This window comes from Scyliorhinus torazame, chromosome 8 (genome assembly GCF_047496885.1).
Source record: "Scyliorhinus torazame isolate Kashiwa2021f chromosome 8, sScyTor2.1, whole genome shotgun sequence".
In the NCBI taxonomy this organism is placed as follows: Eukaryota; Metazoa; Chordata; class Chondrichthyes; order Carcharhiniformes; family Scyliorhinidae; genus Scyliorhinus; species Scyliorhinus torazame.
The window spans coordinates 1,199,089-1,216,380 of NC_092714.1; the positions used below are offsets into that span (position 1 = coordinate 1,199,089).

Sequence of the window (17,292 nt, forward strand, 5' to 3'; positions counted from 1 at the left end):
CTCTCCCCCGGTGTCTCGCTCTCTCCCCCCCGGTGTCTCTCTCTCTCTCCCCTAGTGTCTCTCTCTCTCTCCCCTAGTGTCTCTCTCTCTCTCCCCTAGTGTCTCTCTCTCTCTCCCCTAGTGTCTCTCTCTCTCTCCCCTCGTGTCTCTCTCTCTCTCCCCCAGTGTCCCTCTCTCTCTCCCCCAGTGTCCCTCTCTCCCTCCCTCTCTTCCAGTGTGTCTCTCTCTCTGCCCGCGTCTCCCTCTCTCCCCGTGTCTCTCCCTCGCTCTCCGTGTCTCTCCTCCCCGTGTCTCCCTCTCTCCCCGTGTCTCTCTCCCCCCCCGTGACTCTCTCTCCCCCCCCCCCCGTGTCTCTCTCACTCCCCCCCGTCTCTCTCTCCCTCCCACCGTGTCTCTCTCTCTCTCTTTCCCCGTGTCTCTCTCTCTCTCTCTCCCCCCGTGTCTCTCTCTCTCCGCCCGTGTCTCTCTCTCTCCCCCCGTGTCTCTCTCTCTCCCCCCGTGTCTCTCTCTCTCCCCCCGTGTCTCTCTCTCTCCCCCCGTGTCTCTCTCTCTCCCCCCGTGTCTCTCTCTCTCTCCCCGTGTCTCTCTCTCTCTCCCCGTGTCTCTCTCTCTCTCCCCGTGTCTCTCTCTCTCCCCGTGTCTCTCTCTCTCTCCCCGTGTCTCTCTCTCTCTCCCCGTGTCTCTCTCTCTCTCCCCGTGTCTCTCTCTCTCTCCCCGTGTCTCTCTCTCTCTCCCCGTGTCTCTCTCTCTCTCCCCGTGTCTCTCTCTCTCTCCCCGTGTCTCTCTCTCTCTCCCCGTGTCTCTCTCTCTCCCCCCGTGTCTCTCTCTCTCCCCCCGTGTCTCTCTCTCTCTCCCCGTGTCTCTCTCTCTCTCCCGGTGTCTCTCTCTCTCTCCCCGGTGTCTCTCTCTCTCTCCCTCTCCCCGGTGTCTCTCTCTCTCTCTCCCCGGTGTCTCTCTCTCTCTCCCCGGTGTCTCTCTCTCTCTCCCCGGTGTCTCTCTCTCTCTCCCCGGTGTCTCTCTCTCTCCCCGGTGTCTCTCTCTCTCTCCCCGGTGTCTCTCTCTCTCTCCCCGGTGTCTCTCTCTCTCTCCCCGGTGTCTCTCTCTCTCTCCCCGGTGTCTCTCTCTCTCTCTCCCCGGTGTCTCTCTCTCTCTCTCCCCGGTGTCTCTCTCTCTCTCTCCCCGGTGTCTCTCTCTCTCTCTCCCCGGTGTCTCTCTCTCACCCCGGTGTCTCTCTCTCTCTCTCCCCGGTGTCTCTCTCTCTCTCTCCCCGGTGTCTCTCTCTCTCTCCCCCCGGTGTCTCTCTCTCTCTCCCCGGTGTCTCTCTCTCTCTCCCCTGTCTCTCTCTCTCTCCACCCGGTGTCTCTCTCTCTCTCCCCGGTGTCTCTCTCTCCCCGGTGTCTCTCTCTCTCTCTCCCCGGTGTCTCTCTCTCTCTCCCCGGTGTCTCTCTCTCTCTCCCCGGTGTCTCTCTCTCTCTCTCTCCCCGGTGTCTCTCTCTCTCTCTCCCCGTGTCTCTCTCTCTCTCCCCCCGTGTCTCTCTCTCTCTCCCCCCGTGTCTCTCTCTCTCCCCGTGTCTCTCTCTCTCTCTCCCCGTGTCTCTCTCTCTCTCCCCCCGTGTCTCTCTCTCTCTCCCCCCGTGTCTCTCTCTCTCCCCCCGTGTCTCTCTCTCTCCCCCCGTGTCTCTCTCGCTCTCCCCGTGTCTCTCTCGCTCTCCCCGTGTCTCTCTCTCTCTCCCCGTGTCTCTCTCTCTCTCCCCGTGTCTCTCTCTCTCTCCCCGTGTCTCTCTCTCTCCCCCCGTGTCTCTCTCTCTCCCCCCGTGTCTCTCTCTCTCCCCCCGTGTCTCCCTCTCTCCCCCCGTGTCTCCCTCTCTCCCCCCGTGTCTCCCTCTCTCCCCCCGTGTCTCCCTCTCTGCCCTCGTGTCTCCCTCTCTCCCCCGGTGTCTCGCTCTCTCCCCCCCGGTGTCTCTCTCTCTCTCCCCTAGTGTCTCTCTCTCTCTCCCCTAGTGTCTCTCTCTCTCTCCCCTAGTGTCTCTCTCTCTCTCCCCTAGTGTCTCTCTCTCTCTCCCCTCGTGTCTCTCTCTCTCTCCCCCAGTGTCCCTCTCTCTCTCCCCCAGTGTCCCTCTCTCCCTCCCTCTCTTCCAGTGTGTCTCTCTCTCTGCCCGCGTCTCCCTCTCTCCCCGTGTCTCTCCCTCGCTCTCCGTGTCTCTCCTCCCCGTGTCTCCCTCTCTCCCCGTGTCTCTCTCCCCCCCCGTGACTCTCTCTCCCCCCCCCCCGTGTCTCTCTCACTCCCCCCCGTCTCTCTCTCCCTCCCACCGTGTCTCTCTCTCTCTCTTTCCCCGTGTCTCTCTCTCTCTCTCTCTCTCTCCCCCCGTGTCTCTCTCTCTCCGCCCGTGTCTCTCTCTCTCCCCCCGTGTCTCTCTCTCTCCCCCCGTGTCTCTCTCTCTCCCCCCGTGTCTCTCTCTCTCCCCCCGTGTCTCTCTCTCTCCCCCCGTGTCTCTCTCTCTCTCCCCGTGTCTCTCTCTCTCTCCCCGTGTCTCTCTCTCTCTCCCCGTGTCTCTCTCTCTCCCCGTGTCTCTCTCTCTCTCCCCGTGTCTCTCTCTCTCTCCCCGTGTCTCTCTCTCTCTCCCCGTGTCTCTCTCTCTCTCCCCGTGTCTCTCTCTCTCTCCCCGTGTCTCTCTCTCTCTCCCCGTGTCTCTCTCTCTCTCCCCGTGTCTCTCTCTCTCTCCCCGTGTCTCTCTCTCTCCCCCCGTGTCTCTCTCTCTCCCCCCGTGTCTCTCTCTCTCTCCCCGTGTCTCTCTCTCTCTCCCCGTGTCTCTCTCTCTCTCCCGGTGTCTCTCTCTCTCTCCCCGGTGTCTCTCTCTCTCTCCCTCTCCCCGGTGTCTCTCTCTCTCTCTCCCCGGTGTCTCTCTCTCTCTCCCCGGTGTCTCTCTCTCTCTCCCCGGTGTCTCTCTCTCTCTCCCCGGTGTCTCTCTCTCTCCCCGGTGTCTCTCTCTCTCTCCCCGGTGTCTCTCTCTCTCTCCCCGGTGTCTCTCTCTCTCTCCCCGGTGTCTCTCTCTCTCTCCCCGGTGTCTCTCTCTCTCTCTCCCCGGTGTCTCTCTCTCTCTCTCCCCGGTGTCTCTCTCTCTCTCTCCCCGGTGTCTCTCTCTCTCCCCGGTGTCTCTCTCTCTCTCTCCCCGGTGTCTCTCTCTCTCTCCCCCCGGTGTCTCTCTCTCTCTCCCCGGTGTCTCTCTCTCTCTCCCCTGTCTCTCTCTCTCTCCACCCGGTGTCTCTCTCTCTCTCCCCGGTGTCTCTCTCTCCCCGGTGTCTCTCTCTCTCTCTCCCCGGTGTCTCTCTCTCTCTCCCCGGTGTCTCTCTCTCTCTCCCCGGTGTCTCTCTCTCTCTCTCTCCCCGGTGTCTCTCTCTCTCTCTCCCCGGTGTCTCTCTCTCTCTCTCCCCGGTGTCTCTCTCTCTCTCCCCGGTGTCTCTCTCTCTCTCTCCCCGGTGTCTCTCTCTCTCTCTCCCCGGTGTCTCTCTCTCTCTCTCCCCGGTGTCTCTCTCTCTCTCCCCGGTGTCTCTCTCTCTCTCCCCGGTGTCTCTCTCTCTCTCTCCCCGGTGTCTCTCTCTCTCTCCCCGGTGTCTCTCTCTCTCTCTCTCCCCGGTGTCTCTCTCTCTCTCTCCGGTGTCTCTCTCTCTCTCCCCGGTGTCTCTCTCTCTCTCTCCCCGGTGTCTCTCTCTCTCTCCCCGGTGTCTCTCTCTCTCTCTCCCCGGTGTCTCTCTCTCTCTCCCCGGTGTCTCTCTCTCTCCCCGGTGTCTCTCTCTCTCTCCCCGGTGTCTCTCTCTCTCTCCCCGGTGTCTCTCTCTCTCTCCCCGGTGTCTCTCTCTCTCTCCCCGGTGTCTCTCTCTCTCTCTCCCCGGTGTCTCTCTCTCTCTCTCCCCGGTGTCTCTCTCTCTCTCTCCCCGGTGTCTCTCTCTCTCTCTCCCCGGTGTCTCTCTCTCTCCCCGGTGTCTCTCTCTCTCTCTCCCCGGTGTCTCTCTCTCTCTCTCCCCGGTGTCTCTCTCTCTCTCCCCCCGGTGTCTCTCTCTCTCTCTCTCCCCGGTGTCTCTCTCTCTCTCTCCCCGGTGTCTCTCTCTCTCTCTCCCCGGTGTCTCTCTCTCTCTCTCCCCGGTGTCTCTCTCTCTCTCTCCCCGGTGTCTCTCTCTCTCCCCGGTGTCTCTCTCTCTCTCTCCCCGGTGTCTCTCTCTCTCTCTCCCCGGTGTCTCTCTCTCTCTCCCCCCGGTGTCTCTCTCTCTCTCCCCCCGGTGTCTCTCTCTCTCTCCCCTGTCTCTCTCTCTCTCCACCCGGTGTCTCTCTCTCTCTCCCCGGTGTCTCTCTCTCCCCGGTGTCTCTCTCTCTCTCTCCCCGGTGTCTCTCTCTCTCTCCCCGGTGTCTCTCTCTCTCTCCCCGGTGTCTCTCTCTCTCTCTCTCCCCGGTGTCTCTCTCTCTCTCTCCCCGGTGTCTCTCTCTCTCTCTCCCCGGTGTCTCTCTCTCTCTCCCCGGTGTCTCTCTCTCTCTCTCCCCGGTGTCTCTCTCTCTCTCTCCGGTGTCTCTCTCTCTCTCCCCGGTGTCTCTCTCTCTCTCTCCCCGGTGTCTCTCTCTCTCTCCCCTGTCTCTCTCTCTCTCCACCCGGTGTCTCTCTCTCTCTCCCCGGTGTCTCTCTCTCCCCGGTGTCTCTCTCTCTCTCTCCCCGGTGTCTCTCTCTCTCTCCCCGGTGTCTCTCTCTCTCTCCCCGGTGTCTCTCTCTCTCTCTCTCCCCGGTGTCTCTCTCTCTCTCTCCCCGGTGTCTCTCTCTCTCTCTCCCCGGTGTCTCTCTCTCTCTCCCCGGTGTCTCTCTCTCTCTCTCCCCGGTGTCTCTCTCTCTCTCTCCGGTGTCTCTCTCTCTCTCCCCGGTGTCTCTCTCTCTCTCTCCCCGGTGTCTCTCTCTCTCTCCCCGGTGTCTCTCTCTCTCTCTCCCCGGTGTCTCTCTCTCTCTCTCCCCGGTGTCTCTCTCTCTCCCCGGTGTCTCTCTCTCTCTCTCCCCGGTGTCTCTCTCTCTCTCTCCCCGGTGTCTCTCTCTCTCTCTCCCCGGTGTCTCTCTCTCTCTCTCCCCGGTGTCTCTCTCTCTCTCTCCCCGGTGTCTCTCTCTCTCTCTCCCCGGTGTCTCTCTCTCCCCGGTGTCTCTCTCTCTCTCCCCGGTGTCTCTCTCTCCCCGGTGTCTCTCTCTCCCCGGTGTCTCTCTCTCCCCGGTGTCTCTCTCTCTCTCTCCCCGGTGTCTCTCTCTCTCTCTCCCCGGTGTCTCTCTCTCTCTCTCCCCGGTGTCTCTCTCTCTCTCTCCCCGGTGTCTCTCTCTCTCTCTCCCCGGTCTCTCTCTCTCTCTCCCCGGTGTCTCTCTCTCTCTCCCCGGTGTCTCTCTCTCCCTCCCCGGTGTCTCTCTCTCTCTCCCCGGTGTCTCCTTCTCTCTCCCCGGTCTCTCTCTCTCTCCCCGGTGTCTCTCTCTCTCTCTCCCCGGTGTCTCTCTCTCTCTCCCCGGTGTCTCTCTCTCTCTCTCCCCGGTGTCTCTCTCTCTCTCTCCCCGGTGTCTCTCTCTCTCTCTCCCCGATGTCTCTCTCTCTCTCTCTCCCCGGTGTCTCTCTCTCTCTCTCCCCGGTGTCTCTCTCTCTCCCCGGTGTCTCTCTCTCTCTCTCCCCGGTGTCTCTCTCTCTCTCTCCCCGGTGTCTCTCTCTCTCTCCCCCCGGTGTCTCTCTCTCTCTCCCCGGTGTCTCTCTCTCTCTCCCCTGTCTCTCTCTCTCTCCACCCGGTGTCTCTCTCTCTCTCCCCGGTGTCTCTCTCTCTCTCCCCTGTCTCTCTCTCTCTCCACCCGGTGTCTCTCTCTCTCTCCCCGGTGTCTCTCTCTCTCCCCGGTGTCTCTCTCTCTCTCTCCCCGGTGTCTCTCTCTCTCTCTCCCCGGTGTCTCTCTCTCTCTCCCCGGTGTCTCTCTCTCTCTCCCCGGTGTCTCTCTCTCTCTCTCTCCCCGGTGTCTCTCTCTCTCTCTCCCCGGTGTCTCTCTCTCTCTCTCCCCGGTGTCTCTCTCTCTCTCCCCGGTGTCTCTCTCTCTCCCCGGTGTCTCTCTCTCTCTCCCCGGTGTCTCTCTCTCTCTCCCCGGTCTCTCTCCCCCCACGTGTCTCCCTGGCTCTGGGCCTTGCTGTGAGGCCGGGATCCCCGGGCTGTGTTTACCTGAGAGGCGCTGGGTGCGGGCAGTGAGGTACCGGCGCAGTTTGCGGACGGCCCGGTCTCTGAAGCGCTTCTCGTTGGAGGCGAGGCGCTGGGCGAACTGGACCTCGGCGGCGGCCGCCATTTCCGCGGGGGCTGCTGGGAACGTGGAGGACCCAGGCGGCGCGCGTGCGCAGTACGGTCCCGTGACGTCAGCGCGTCGCCCGGAGCGTGTCACCATGGCAACTTCCTCAGGAGGAACTGTCAATGTCAGTCTTCACTCTTCACTCAGGACAATCCCTCATGGCGGGGGCAGTCTTCACTCTTCACTGAGGATCGTCCCTCATGGCGGGGACAGTCTTCACTCTTCACTGAGGATAATCCCTCATGGCGGGGACAGTCTTCACTCTTCACTCAGGATAGTCCCTCATGGCGGGGACAGTCTTCACTCTTCACTCAGGATAGTCCCTCATTGCGGGGGCAGTCTTCACTCTTCACTGAGGATAGTCCCTCATGGCGGGGGCAGTCTTCACTCTTCACTGAGGATAGTCCCTCATGGCGGGGGCAGTCTTCACTCTTCACTCAGGATAATCCCTCATGGCGGGGGCAGTCTTCACTCTTCACTAAGGATAATCCCTCATAGCGGGGGCATTCTTCACTCTTCACTGAGGATAGTCCCTCATGGCGGGGGCATTCTTCACTCTTCACTAAGGATAATCCCTCATAGCGGGGGCATTCTTCACTCTTCACTGAGGATAATCCCTCATGGCGGGGGCAGTCTTCACTCTTCACTCAGGATAATCCCTCATGGCGGGGGCAGTCTTCACTCTTCACTGAGGATAGTCCCTCATGGCGGGGGCATTCTTCACTCTTCACTCAGGATAATCCCTCATGGCGGGGGCAGTCGTCACTCTTCACTCAGGATAATCCCTCATGGCGGGGGCAGTCTTCACTCTTCACTGAGGATAATCCCTCATGGCGGGGACAGTCTTCACTCTTCACTCAGGATAATCCCTCATGGCGGGGGCATTCTTCACTCTTCACTGAGGATAGTCGCTCATGGCGGGGGCATTCTTCACTCTTCACTCAGGATAATCCCTCATGGCGGGGGCAGTCTTCACTCTTCACTCAGGATAATCCCTCATGGCGGGGGCAGTCTTCACTCTTCACTGAGGATAATCCCTCATGGCGGGGACAGTCTTCACACTTCACTCAGGATAATCCCTCATGGCGGGGGCAGTCTTCACTCTTCACTCAGGATAATACCTCATGGCGGGGACAGTCTTCACTCTTCACTGAGGATAGTCCCTCATGGCGGGGACAGTCTTCACTCTTCACTGAGGATAGTCCCTCATGGCGGGGGCAGTCTTCACTCTTCACTCAGGATAATACCTCATGGCGGGGACAGTCTTCACTCTTCACTGAGGATAGTCCCTCATGGCGGGGACAGTCTTCACTCTTCACTGAGGATAATCCCTCATGGCGAGGGCAGTCTTCACTCTTCACTCAGGATAATCCCTCATGGCGGGGGCAGTCTTCACTCTTCACTCAGGACAATCCCTCATGGCGGGGGCAGTCTTCACTCTTCACTCAGGATAATCCCTCATGGCGGGGGCAGTCTGCACTCTTCACTCAGGATAATACCTCATGGCGGGGGCAGTCTTCACTCTTCACTCAGGATAATCCCTCATGGCGGGGGCAGTCTTCACTCTTCACTCAGGATAGTCCCTCATGGCGGGGGCAGTCTTCACTCTTCACTCAGGATAATACCTCATGGCGGGGACAGTCTTCACTCTTCACTGAGGATAGTCCCTCATGGCGGGGACAGTCTTCACTCTTCACTCAGGATAATCCCTCATGGCGGGGACAGTCTTCACTCTTCACTCAGGATAGTCCCTCATGGCGGGGACAGTCTTCACTCTTCACTGAGGACAATCCCTCATGGCGGGGGCAGTCTTCACTCTTCACTCAGGATAATCCCTCATGGCGGGGGCAGTCTTCACTCAGGATAATCCCTCATGGCGGGGGCAGTCTTCACTCAGGATAATCCCTCATGGCGGGGGCAGTCTTCACTCAGGATAATCCCTCATGGCGGGGGCAGTCTTCACTCTTCACTCAGGATAATCCCTCATGGCGGGGGCAGTCTTCACTCAGGATAATCCCTCATGGCGGGGGCAGTCTTCACTCTTCACTCAGGATAATCCCTCATGGCGGGGGCAGTCTTCACTGAGGATAGTCCCTCATGGCGGTGGGCAGTCTTCACTCTTCACTCAGGATAATACCTCAAGGCGGGGGCAGTCTTCACTCTTCATTGAGGATAATCCCTCATGGCGGGGGCAGTCTTCACTCTTCACTGAGGATAATCCCTCATGGCGGGGGCAGTCTTCACTCAGGATAATCCCTCATGGCAGTGGGCAGTCTTCACTCTTCACTGAGGATAATCCCTCATGGCGGGGGCAGTCTTCACTCTTCACTCAGGATAATCCCTCATGGTGGGGGCAGTCTTCACTCTTCATGAAGGATAATCCCTCATGGCGGGGGCAGTCTTCACTCTTCACTCAGGATAATCCCTCATGGCGGAGGCACTCTTCACTGAGGATAATCCCTCATGGTGGGGGCAGTCTTCACTGAGGATAATCCCTCATGGCGGTGGGCAGTCTTCACTCTTCACTGAGGATAATCTCTCATGGCGGGGGCAGTCTTCACTCTTCACTGAGGATAATCCCTCATGGCGGGGGCAGTCTTCACTCTTCACTCAGGATAATCCCTCATGGCGGAGACAGTCTTCACTCTTCACTGAGGACAATCCTCATGGCGGGGGTAGTCTTCACTCTTCAATGAGGATAATCCCTCATGGCGGAGACAGTCTTCACTTTTCACTCAGGATAATCCCTCATGGCGGGGACAGTCTTCACTCTTCACTGAGGACAATCCCTCATGGCGGGGGCAGTCTTCATTCTTCACTGAGGATAATCCCTCATGGCGGGGACAGTCTTCACTCTTCACTGAGGACAATCCCTCATGGCGGGGGCATTCTTCACTCTTCACTGAGGATAGTCCCTCATGGCGGGGGCAGTCTTCACTCAGGATAATCCCTCATGGCGGGGGCAGTCTTCACTCTTCACTGAGGATAGTCCCTCATGGCGGGGGCAGTCTTCACTCAGGATAATCCCTCATGGCGGGGGCAGTCTTCACTCTTCACTGAGGATAATCCCTCATGGCGGGGGCAGTCTTCACTCTTCACTGAGGATAATCACTCATGGCGGGGACAGTCTTCACTCTTCACTCAGGTAATCCCTCATGGCGGGGGCAGTCTTCACTCTTCACTGAGGACAATCCCTCATGGTGGGGACAGTCTTCACTCTTCACTGAGGATAATCCCTCATGGCGGGGGCAGTCTTTACTCTTCACTCAGGATAATCCCTCATGGCGGGGGCAGTCTTCACTCAGGATAATCCCTCATGGCCGGGGCAGTCTTCACTCTTCACTCAGGATAATCCCTCATGGCGGGGGCAGTCTTCACTGAGGATAGTCCCTCATGGCGGTGGGCAGTCTTCACTCTTCACTCAGGATAATACCTCATGGCGGGGGCAGTCTTCACTCTTCATTGAGGATAATCCCTCATGGCGGGGGCAGTCTTCCCTCTTCACTGAGGATAATCCCTCATAGCGGGGGCAGTCTTCACTCAGGATAATCCCTCATGGCGGTGGGCAGTCTTCACTCTTCACTGAGGATAATCCCTCATGGCGGGGGCAGTCTTCACTCTTCACTGAGGATAATCCCTCATGGTTGGGGCAGTCTTCACTCTTCATTAAGGATAATCCCTCATGGCGGGGGCAGTCTTCACTCTTCACTCAGGATAATCCCTCATGGCGGAGGCACTCTTCACTGAGGATAATCCCTCATGGCGGGGGCAGTCTTCACTGAGGATAATTCCTCATGGCGGTGGGCAGTCTTCACTCTTCACTGAGGATAATCCCTCATGGCGGGGGCAGTCTTCACTCTTCACTGAGGATAATCCCTCATGGCGGGGGCAGTCTTCGCTGAGGATAATCCCTCATGGCGGTGGGCAGTCTTTACTCTTCAATGAGGATAATCCCTCATGGCGGGGGCAGTCTTCACTCTTCACTGAGGATAATCCCTCATGGCGGTGGGCATTCTTCACTCTTCACTGAGGATAATCCCTCATGGCGGGGGCAGTCTTCACTCTTCACTCAGGATAAGGCCTCATGGTGGTGTAGTCTTCACTCTTCACTCAGGATAATCCCTCATGGCGGGGGCAGTCTTCACTCTTCACTGAGGATAATCCCTCATGGCGGGGGCAGTCTTCACTCTTCACTGAGGATAATCCCTCATGGCAGGGGCAATCTTCACTTCACTCAGGATAATCCCTTATGGCGGGGGCGGTCTTCACTCTTCCCTCAGGATAATCCCTCATGGCGGGGGCAGTCTTCACTCTTCACTGAGGATAGTCCCTCATGGCGGGGGCAGTCTTCACTCTTCACTGAGGATAGTCCCAATGGCGGGGGCAATTTTCACTCTTCACTGAGGATAATCCCTCATGGCGGGGGCTGTCTTCACTCTTCACTGAGGATCACTGTCATGTGAGACTACCTTTAAGACAGGGATGTTTAAGCAATGTACCTTTAAGAAAACAGTGATGTCAGAGAGTGGGTGGGGCTGAGCTCAGGTCAGCCATTTTGCAGTTTAGTTTTGCAGCTTGAAAAGAGCTGGGTGTGTGTCTGTGTTTGCAGTGAGCTGGATCTCTGCCATGAAAGACTATCTCTGGATCATTTGGGTGTTTTAAACTCATAATAGTGAAGCCTTTAACCTGATGTGATTCTGGTTAAAGGTGTTAAGTCTCTTGGAAGTTTGAAGGAACATTTTGAGGAATTATTTACTGTTGCAATATTTTATGAGTTATCTTTGAAGTAAGGGGTGTTAAGAGATCCAAAGCTTATTTAAGATGTTAAGTTGAGTTCATGGAATAAACAGTGTTTTGTGTTTAAAAACCCACGTGTCCATATTTGTAATCCCACACCTAGGGAAAAAGCCGTGTGCTAGGAAAAGCAACAAATATATTAAAGGGAGAGGTTGGTTGAACTCCATGATACATTTTGGGGTTCTGAAAACGCCTCGCCCATAACAATTGGGGGCTCGAGGGGGATAAAAGTCTATCTAAGGATTTGCTTTTGTGAACTTAAAGACAGTGAAGGATTGTTGCTTTTCCGGTGTGGTATTTTAGTTTAAATGGGGAGAGTGTCGTGAACAATGGCTCTTTCAGAGGCTCAGAAGTTTTGGGGGGTGGAGAATGTCACATGTAGTACCTTACGGGCAGACACAAAAAGCAGACTGTTAGATTTGGCAAGAACATTGCAAATAACCTTACCTGATAAAATGCGAAAAGATGAGGTAATTATGGCGGTGATTAAGCATTTAAAGTTGCCTGAGATAGAGTTTGACTCATTGGAAATGGCAAAAATTCAGTTGCAAATTAAACAAATGGAACATGAGAAAGAATTAAAGCGGCTTGAATACGAGTGAGGAAGAGGGAAAAGAAAGAGAAAGAGAGTGAGAGAAAAAAGAAGAGAGAGAAGAAAGGAGAAAAGAAAGAATAGCCCTAGCAGAACAAAAAGAAAAAGAAAGGGAGATACAGATCAGGGAAAAAGATAAAGAGAGGGAGTTTGAACTTCAGAACATGGCCATGAAACATGACAATCAGTTAAAATTGGCAGACGTAAAGGGAACCGTACAGTTGGATGATAGTGATGAGGATCGTGGGAAAGAGCATCAGAGTCGAAGGCTTGGTGGGAATCTATTTAAATATGTCCAAGCATTGTCAAGGTTTGACGAGAAGGAAGTGGAAGCCTTTTTCATTTCATTTGAGAAGGTAGCTAAACAAAGAAATGGCCACAGGACATGTGGGTGTTACTGATTCAAACAAAGCTGGTAGGTAGAGCTAGTGAAGTGTTTGCGTCACTACCGGAGGAGGTATCAGGAACGTATGAGGAGGTGAAGAAATCCATCTTAGGTGCATATGAACTCGTGCCTGAAGCATACAGACAAAGGTTTAGAAATTTAAGGAAATAATTTGGTCAAACATACATGGAGTTTGAAAGGCTCAAACAGAGTAATTTTGATAGGTGGATAAGGGCTTTGAAAATAGACCAAACATATGAAGCTCTCAGAGAAATTATACTTTTGGAGGAGTTTAAAAATTCTATTCCTGATGTAGTGAGAACTCATGTGGAAGAACAGAGGGTTAAAACTGCGAGATTAGCAGCGGAAATGGCAGATGATTATGAATTAGTTCATAAATCAAAGATTAGTTTCTGACGGTGAGGGATAGAAACTGGGGACATGAGAAATACTCAAGTGGTAAAGGTAAAGGTGATCTGATGGGAGACAATAAAGAGAGTGTACCTCAGATTAAAAAAGAAATCCAGGCGGGTGGAAAAGAAATTAAAAGTTTCAGATGTTTTCACTGTAATAAACTAGGCCATGTAAAGTCACAGTGTTGGTGGTTGAAGAAAAGCACTGGGAAGGCTGATGTGGTAAAACAGGATAAGACAGTGGGGTTTGTTTGAGTGGTAAAGGAAAGTCTAAGGGAAGCGAAGGAGGTGCAAACGATTGTACAGCCTGTTCAAGAGGTAATTGTTAAGAAGGGCAGCACGGTAGCATTGTGGATAGCACAATTGCTTCACAGCTCCAGGGTCCCAGGTTTGATTCCGGCTTGGGTCACTGTCTGTGCGGAGTCTGCACATCCTCCCCGTGTCTGCGTGGGTTTCCTCCGGGTGTTCCGGTTTCCTCCCACAGCCCAAAGATGTGAAGGTTAGGTGGATTGGCCATGATAAATTGCCCTTAGTGTCCAAAATTGCCCTTAGTGTTGGGTGGGGTTACTGGGTTATTGGGATAGAATGGAGGTGTTGACCTTGGGTAGGGTGCTCTTTCCAAGAGCCGGTGCAGACTCGATGGGCCGAATGGCCTCCTTCTGCACTGTAAATTCTATGAAGGTGCCAGATGTCTTTAACAAATTTACTTGTGTGGGTAAAGTTTACTCATGTGTATCAGGAGGAGCAGGTAAAGAAGTCACAATTTTAAGAGATACAGGGGCTAGTCAATCTTTAATGGTAAGAGATGAGGAATTATGTAGTTTGGGAGGAATGTTGCCAGAAAAGGTGGTGGTAGGTGGAATTCAGGGTGAGAGGAGTCGCGTTGCATTATATAAGGTAAGATTGGAAAGTCCAGTGAAGAGTGGTGAAGTGGTAGTAGGAGTAATAGATAAACTATTTTGTCCAGGAATACAGTTTATCTTTTGTAATGATATAGCTGGATTGCAGGTGGGAGTGAGGCCTACTGTGGTTGATAAGCCAGTGGAAAATCAGTCAACTGAAGTGTTGAAGGACGAATATCCTGGGATTTTTCCAGATTGTGTAGTAACAAGGTCGCAAAGTCACAGGTTAAGACAAGAGGAGAAATCAAAGAGTGAACATAGAACATAGAACATAGAACAATACAGCGCAGTACAGGCCCTTCGGCCCATGATGTTGCACCGAAACAAAAGCCATCTAACCTACACTATGCCATTATCATCCATATGTTTATCCAATAAACTTTTAAATGCCCTCAATGTTGGCGAGTTCACTACTGTAGCAGGTAGGGCATTCCACGGCCTCACTACTCTTTGCGGAAAGAACCTACCTCTGACCTCTGTCCTATATCTATTACCCCTCAGTTTAAAGTTATGTCCCCTCGTGCCAGCCATATCCATCCGCGGGAGAAGGCTCTCACTGTCCACCCTATCCAACCCCCTGATCATTTTGTATGCCTCTATTAAGTCTCCTCTTAACCTTCTTCTCTCCAACGAAAACAACCTCAAGTCCATCAGCCTTTCCTCATAAGATTTTCCCTCCATACCAGGCAACATCCTGGTAAATCTCCTCTGCACCCGCTCCAAAGCCTCCACGTCCTTCCTATAATGTGGTGACCAGAACTGTACGCAATACTCCAAATGCGGCCGTACCAGAGTTCTGTACAGCTGCAACATGACCTCCCGACTCCGGAACTCAATCCCTCTACCAATAAAGGCCAACACTCCATAGGTCTTCTTCACAACCCTATCAACCTGGGTGGCAACTTTCAGGGATCTATGTACATGGACACCTAGATCCCTCTGCTCATCCACACTTTCAAGAACTTTACCATTAGCCAAATATTCCGCATTCCTGTTATTCCTTCCAAAGTGAATCACCTCACACTTCTCTACATTAAACTCCATTTGCCACCTCTCAGCCCAGCTCTGCAGCTTATCTATATCCCTCTGTAACCTGCTACATCCTTCCACACTATCGACAACACCACCGACTTTAGTATCGTCTGCAAATTTACTCACCCACCCTTCTGCGCCTTCCTCTAGGTCATTGATAAAAATGACAAACAGCAACGGCCCCAGAACAGATCCTTGTGGTACTCCACTTGTGACTGTACTCCATTCTGAACATTTCCCATCAACCACTACCCTCTGTCTTCTTTCAGCTAGCCAATTTCTGATCCACATCTCTAAATCACCCTCAATCCCCAGCCTCCGTATTTTTTGCAATACGTGGGGAACCTTATCAAACGCTTTGCTGAAATCCATATACACCACATCAACTGCTCTACCCTCGTCTACCTGTTCAGTCACCTTCTCAAAGAACTCAATAAGGTTTGTGAGGCATGACCTACCTGTCCAGTGTACCAGTGAAGCTGAAGTTGAAGTGCAATTATCAGAAACGATTTTTGATCAGAGGGTTGAAAAAGAACAAGAACAGGTGGAGGATGAGGCGGATATTTTTAGTTCAGGAAAATTGGCGGAGTTACAACAGAAAGATGTAGAAATAAAACGGATATATCAGAAAGCATATACGGAAGAGGAATCTGAGAGTACACCAGAGTGTTATTACCGTAAAAGTGATATCTTGATGAGAAAATGGAGACCTGTACACATGCAGGCGGATGAAAAGTGGGCAGAAGTTCATCAAGTAGCATTGCCGGTTGGGTATAGAAAGGAGGTGTTGCGAGTTGCACATGAGGTACCAGTGGGAGGTCATTTGGGAATAAGGAAAACTCAAGCTAAAATCCAGAAACATTTTTATTGGTCTGGACTACATAAAGATGTAGTTAAATGTTGTCAATCATGTCACACATGTCAAGTGATAGGGAAACCTCAAGCAGTGATAAAACCAGCACCCTTAATACCCATTCCAGCATTTGAGGAACCTTTTACAAGGGTCCTAATCGATTGTGTAGGACCGCTTCCTAAAACAAAAAGTGGGAATCAATATCTTATGACTATAATGGATGTGTCTACTAGGTTTCCAGAGGCCATTCCAGTACGTAATATGACAGCTAAAAGGATTGTGGAGGAGTTACTTAAATTCTTTACTAGATATGGACTACCCACAGAAATTCAATCAGATCAAGGATCAAATTTAACTTGAAAGTTATTCAAAGAAGTTATGGATAGCTTAGGAATAAAACAATTTAAATCAACTGCGTACCATCCAGAATCGCAGGGAGCGTTAGAAAGGTTGCAGTGCGGGAGGAGAGACAGCCGGGACAGTGAAAACAGCGTGGGAGGAGAGACAGCCGGGACAGTGAAAACAGCGCGAGAGGAGAGAAAGCCGGGAGATTTTAAAACCGCGGGAGATTTTAAAAGCGCAGGAGGAAAGAGAGCCGGGACATTGAAAACAGCGCGAGAGGAGAGAGAGCCGGGAGATTTAAAAAGCGCGGGAGCTGCGAGTCAGAGCGGAGATTTTAAAAGATCGCGGCCTAGTTTCGGGAGCCGTTCGGAGGAGGAGGAGCAGTCTCTGTCAGGGCGAGAACCTGAGAACATCTAAGACACTCAGAAGGTAAGAAGGTAAGTAAGTGATTTTTACTCATTTTTACTTTTATACCTTTTTCAAATTGTGTGTGTCGGGGGGAAACTGAAATGACATCACAGAAAAGCTGTGACCTGAGTGGCTGGTTGGGAATCTACACTAAATTTAAAAAATTAAGCATTGGAAACTAATTAAACATAATTACTTAATTATAATTTAAAGGGGTATCTAAGCCAGAGATCGGAGAGTACTATATTTAGCTTTCGCATTTATATTAGAAATCTAGTGCTAGGAAACAGATAGTTAACAGTAACTTTAAAAAAAGATATATAAAAAATTTTTTTTAAACTTTTAATTTTAATTAATTGACGCAATGTCAGTTAGAGGGGTGCAGTGCTCTGTCTGTGAGATGTGGCAGGTCCAGGAGGCTTCCAGCATCCCGGATGGCTTCATCTGCAGAAAGTGCACCCAACTGGAGCTCCTCATAGCCCGCATAGTTCGGTTGGAGCAGCAATTGGATGCATTTAGGAGCATGCAGGTGGCGGAAAGCATCATAGATTGCAGTTATATAAATGTGGTCACACCCAAGGTGCAGGCAGACAAATGGGTGACCACCAGAAAGGGCAGGCAGTCAGTGCATGAATCCCCTGTGGTTGTCCCCCTCTCGAACAGGTATACCCCTTTGGATACTGTCGGGGGGGGATAGCCTATCAGGGGAAAACAGCAGCAGCCAGAGCAGTGGCACCACGGCTGGCTCTGATGTTCAGAAGGGAGGGTCAAAGTACAGAAGAGCAATAGTAATAGGGGACTCTATAGTCAGGGGCACAGATAGGCGCTTCTGTGGACGTGAAAGAGACTCCAGGATGGTATGTTGCCTCCCTGGTGCCAGGGTCCAGGATGTCTCCGAACGGGTAGAGGGCATCCTGAAGGGGGAGGGCAAACAGGCAGAGGTCGTTGTACATATTGGTACTAACGACAAAGGCAGGAAGGGGCATGTGGTCCTGCAGCAGGAGTTCAGGGAGCTAGGCAGAAAGCGATAAGACAGGACCTCTAGGGTTGTAATCTCGGGATTACTCCCTGTGCCACCTGCCAGTGAGGCTAGAAATAGGAAGATAGAGCAGCTAAACACGTGGCTAAACAGCTGGTGTAGGAGGGAGGGTTTCCGTTATCTGGACCACTGGGAGCTCTTCCGGGGCAGGTGTGACCTATATAAGAAGGACGGGTTGCATCTAAACTGGAGAGGCATAAATA

The 17,292-nt window shown here is 53.2% G+C and overlaps 1 protein-coding gene across 1 annotated transcript in view; it reads right to left on the reverse strand.

Moving 5' to 3' along the window:
* Positions 1-6,360, reverse strand: part of LOC140427619 (ribosomal RNA processing protein 1 homolog B-like) — a 944,136-nt gene extending 937,776 nt beyond the window's left edge. The window contains exon 1 of the mRNA XM_072513031.1: positions 6,206-6,360. Within this exon, the coding sequence (XP_072369132.1) occupies positions 6,206-6,326 (121 nt within the window). The 5' untranslated portion in view covers positions 6,327-6,360. The remainder of the gene's footprint in view (positions 1-6,205) is intronic.
* Positions 6,361-17,292: the final 10,932 nt, after the last annotated feature.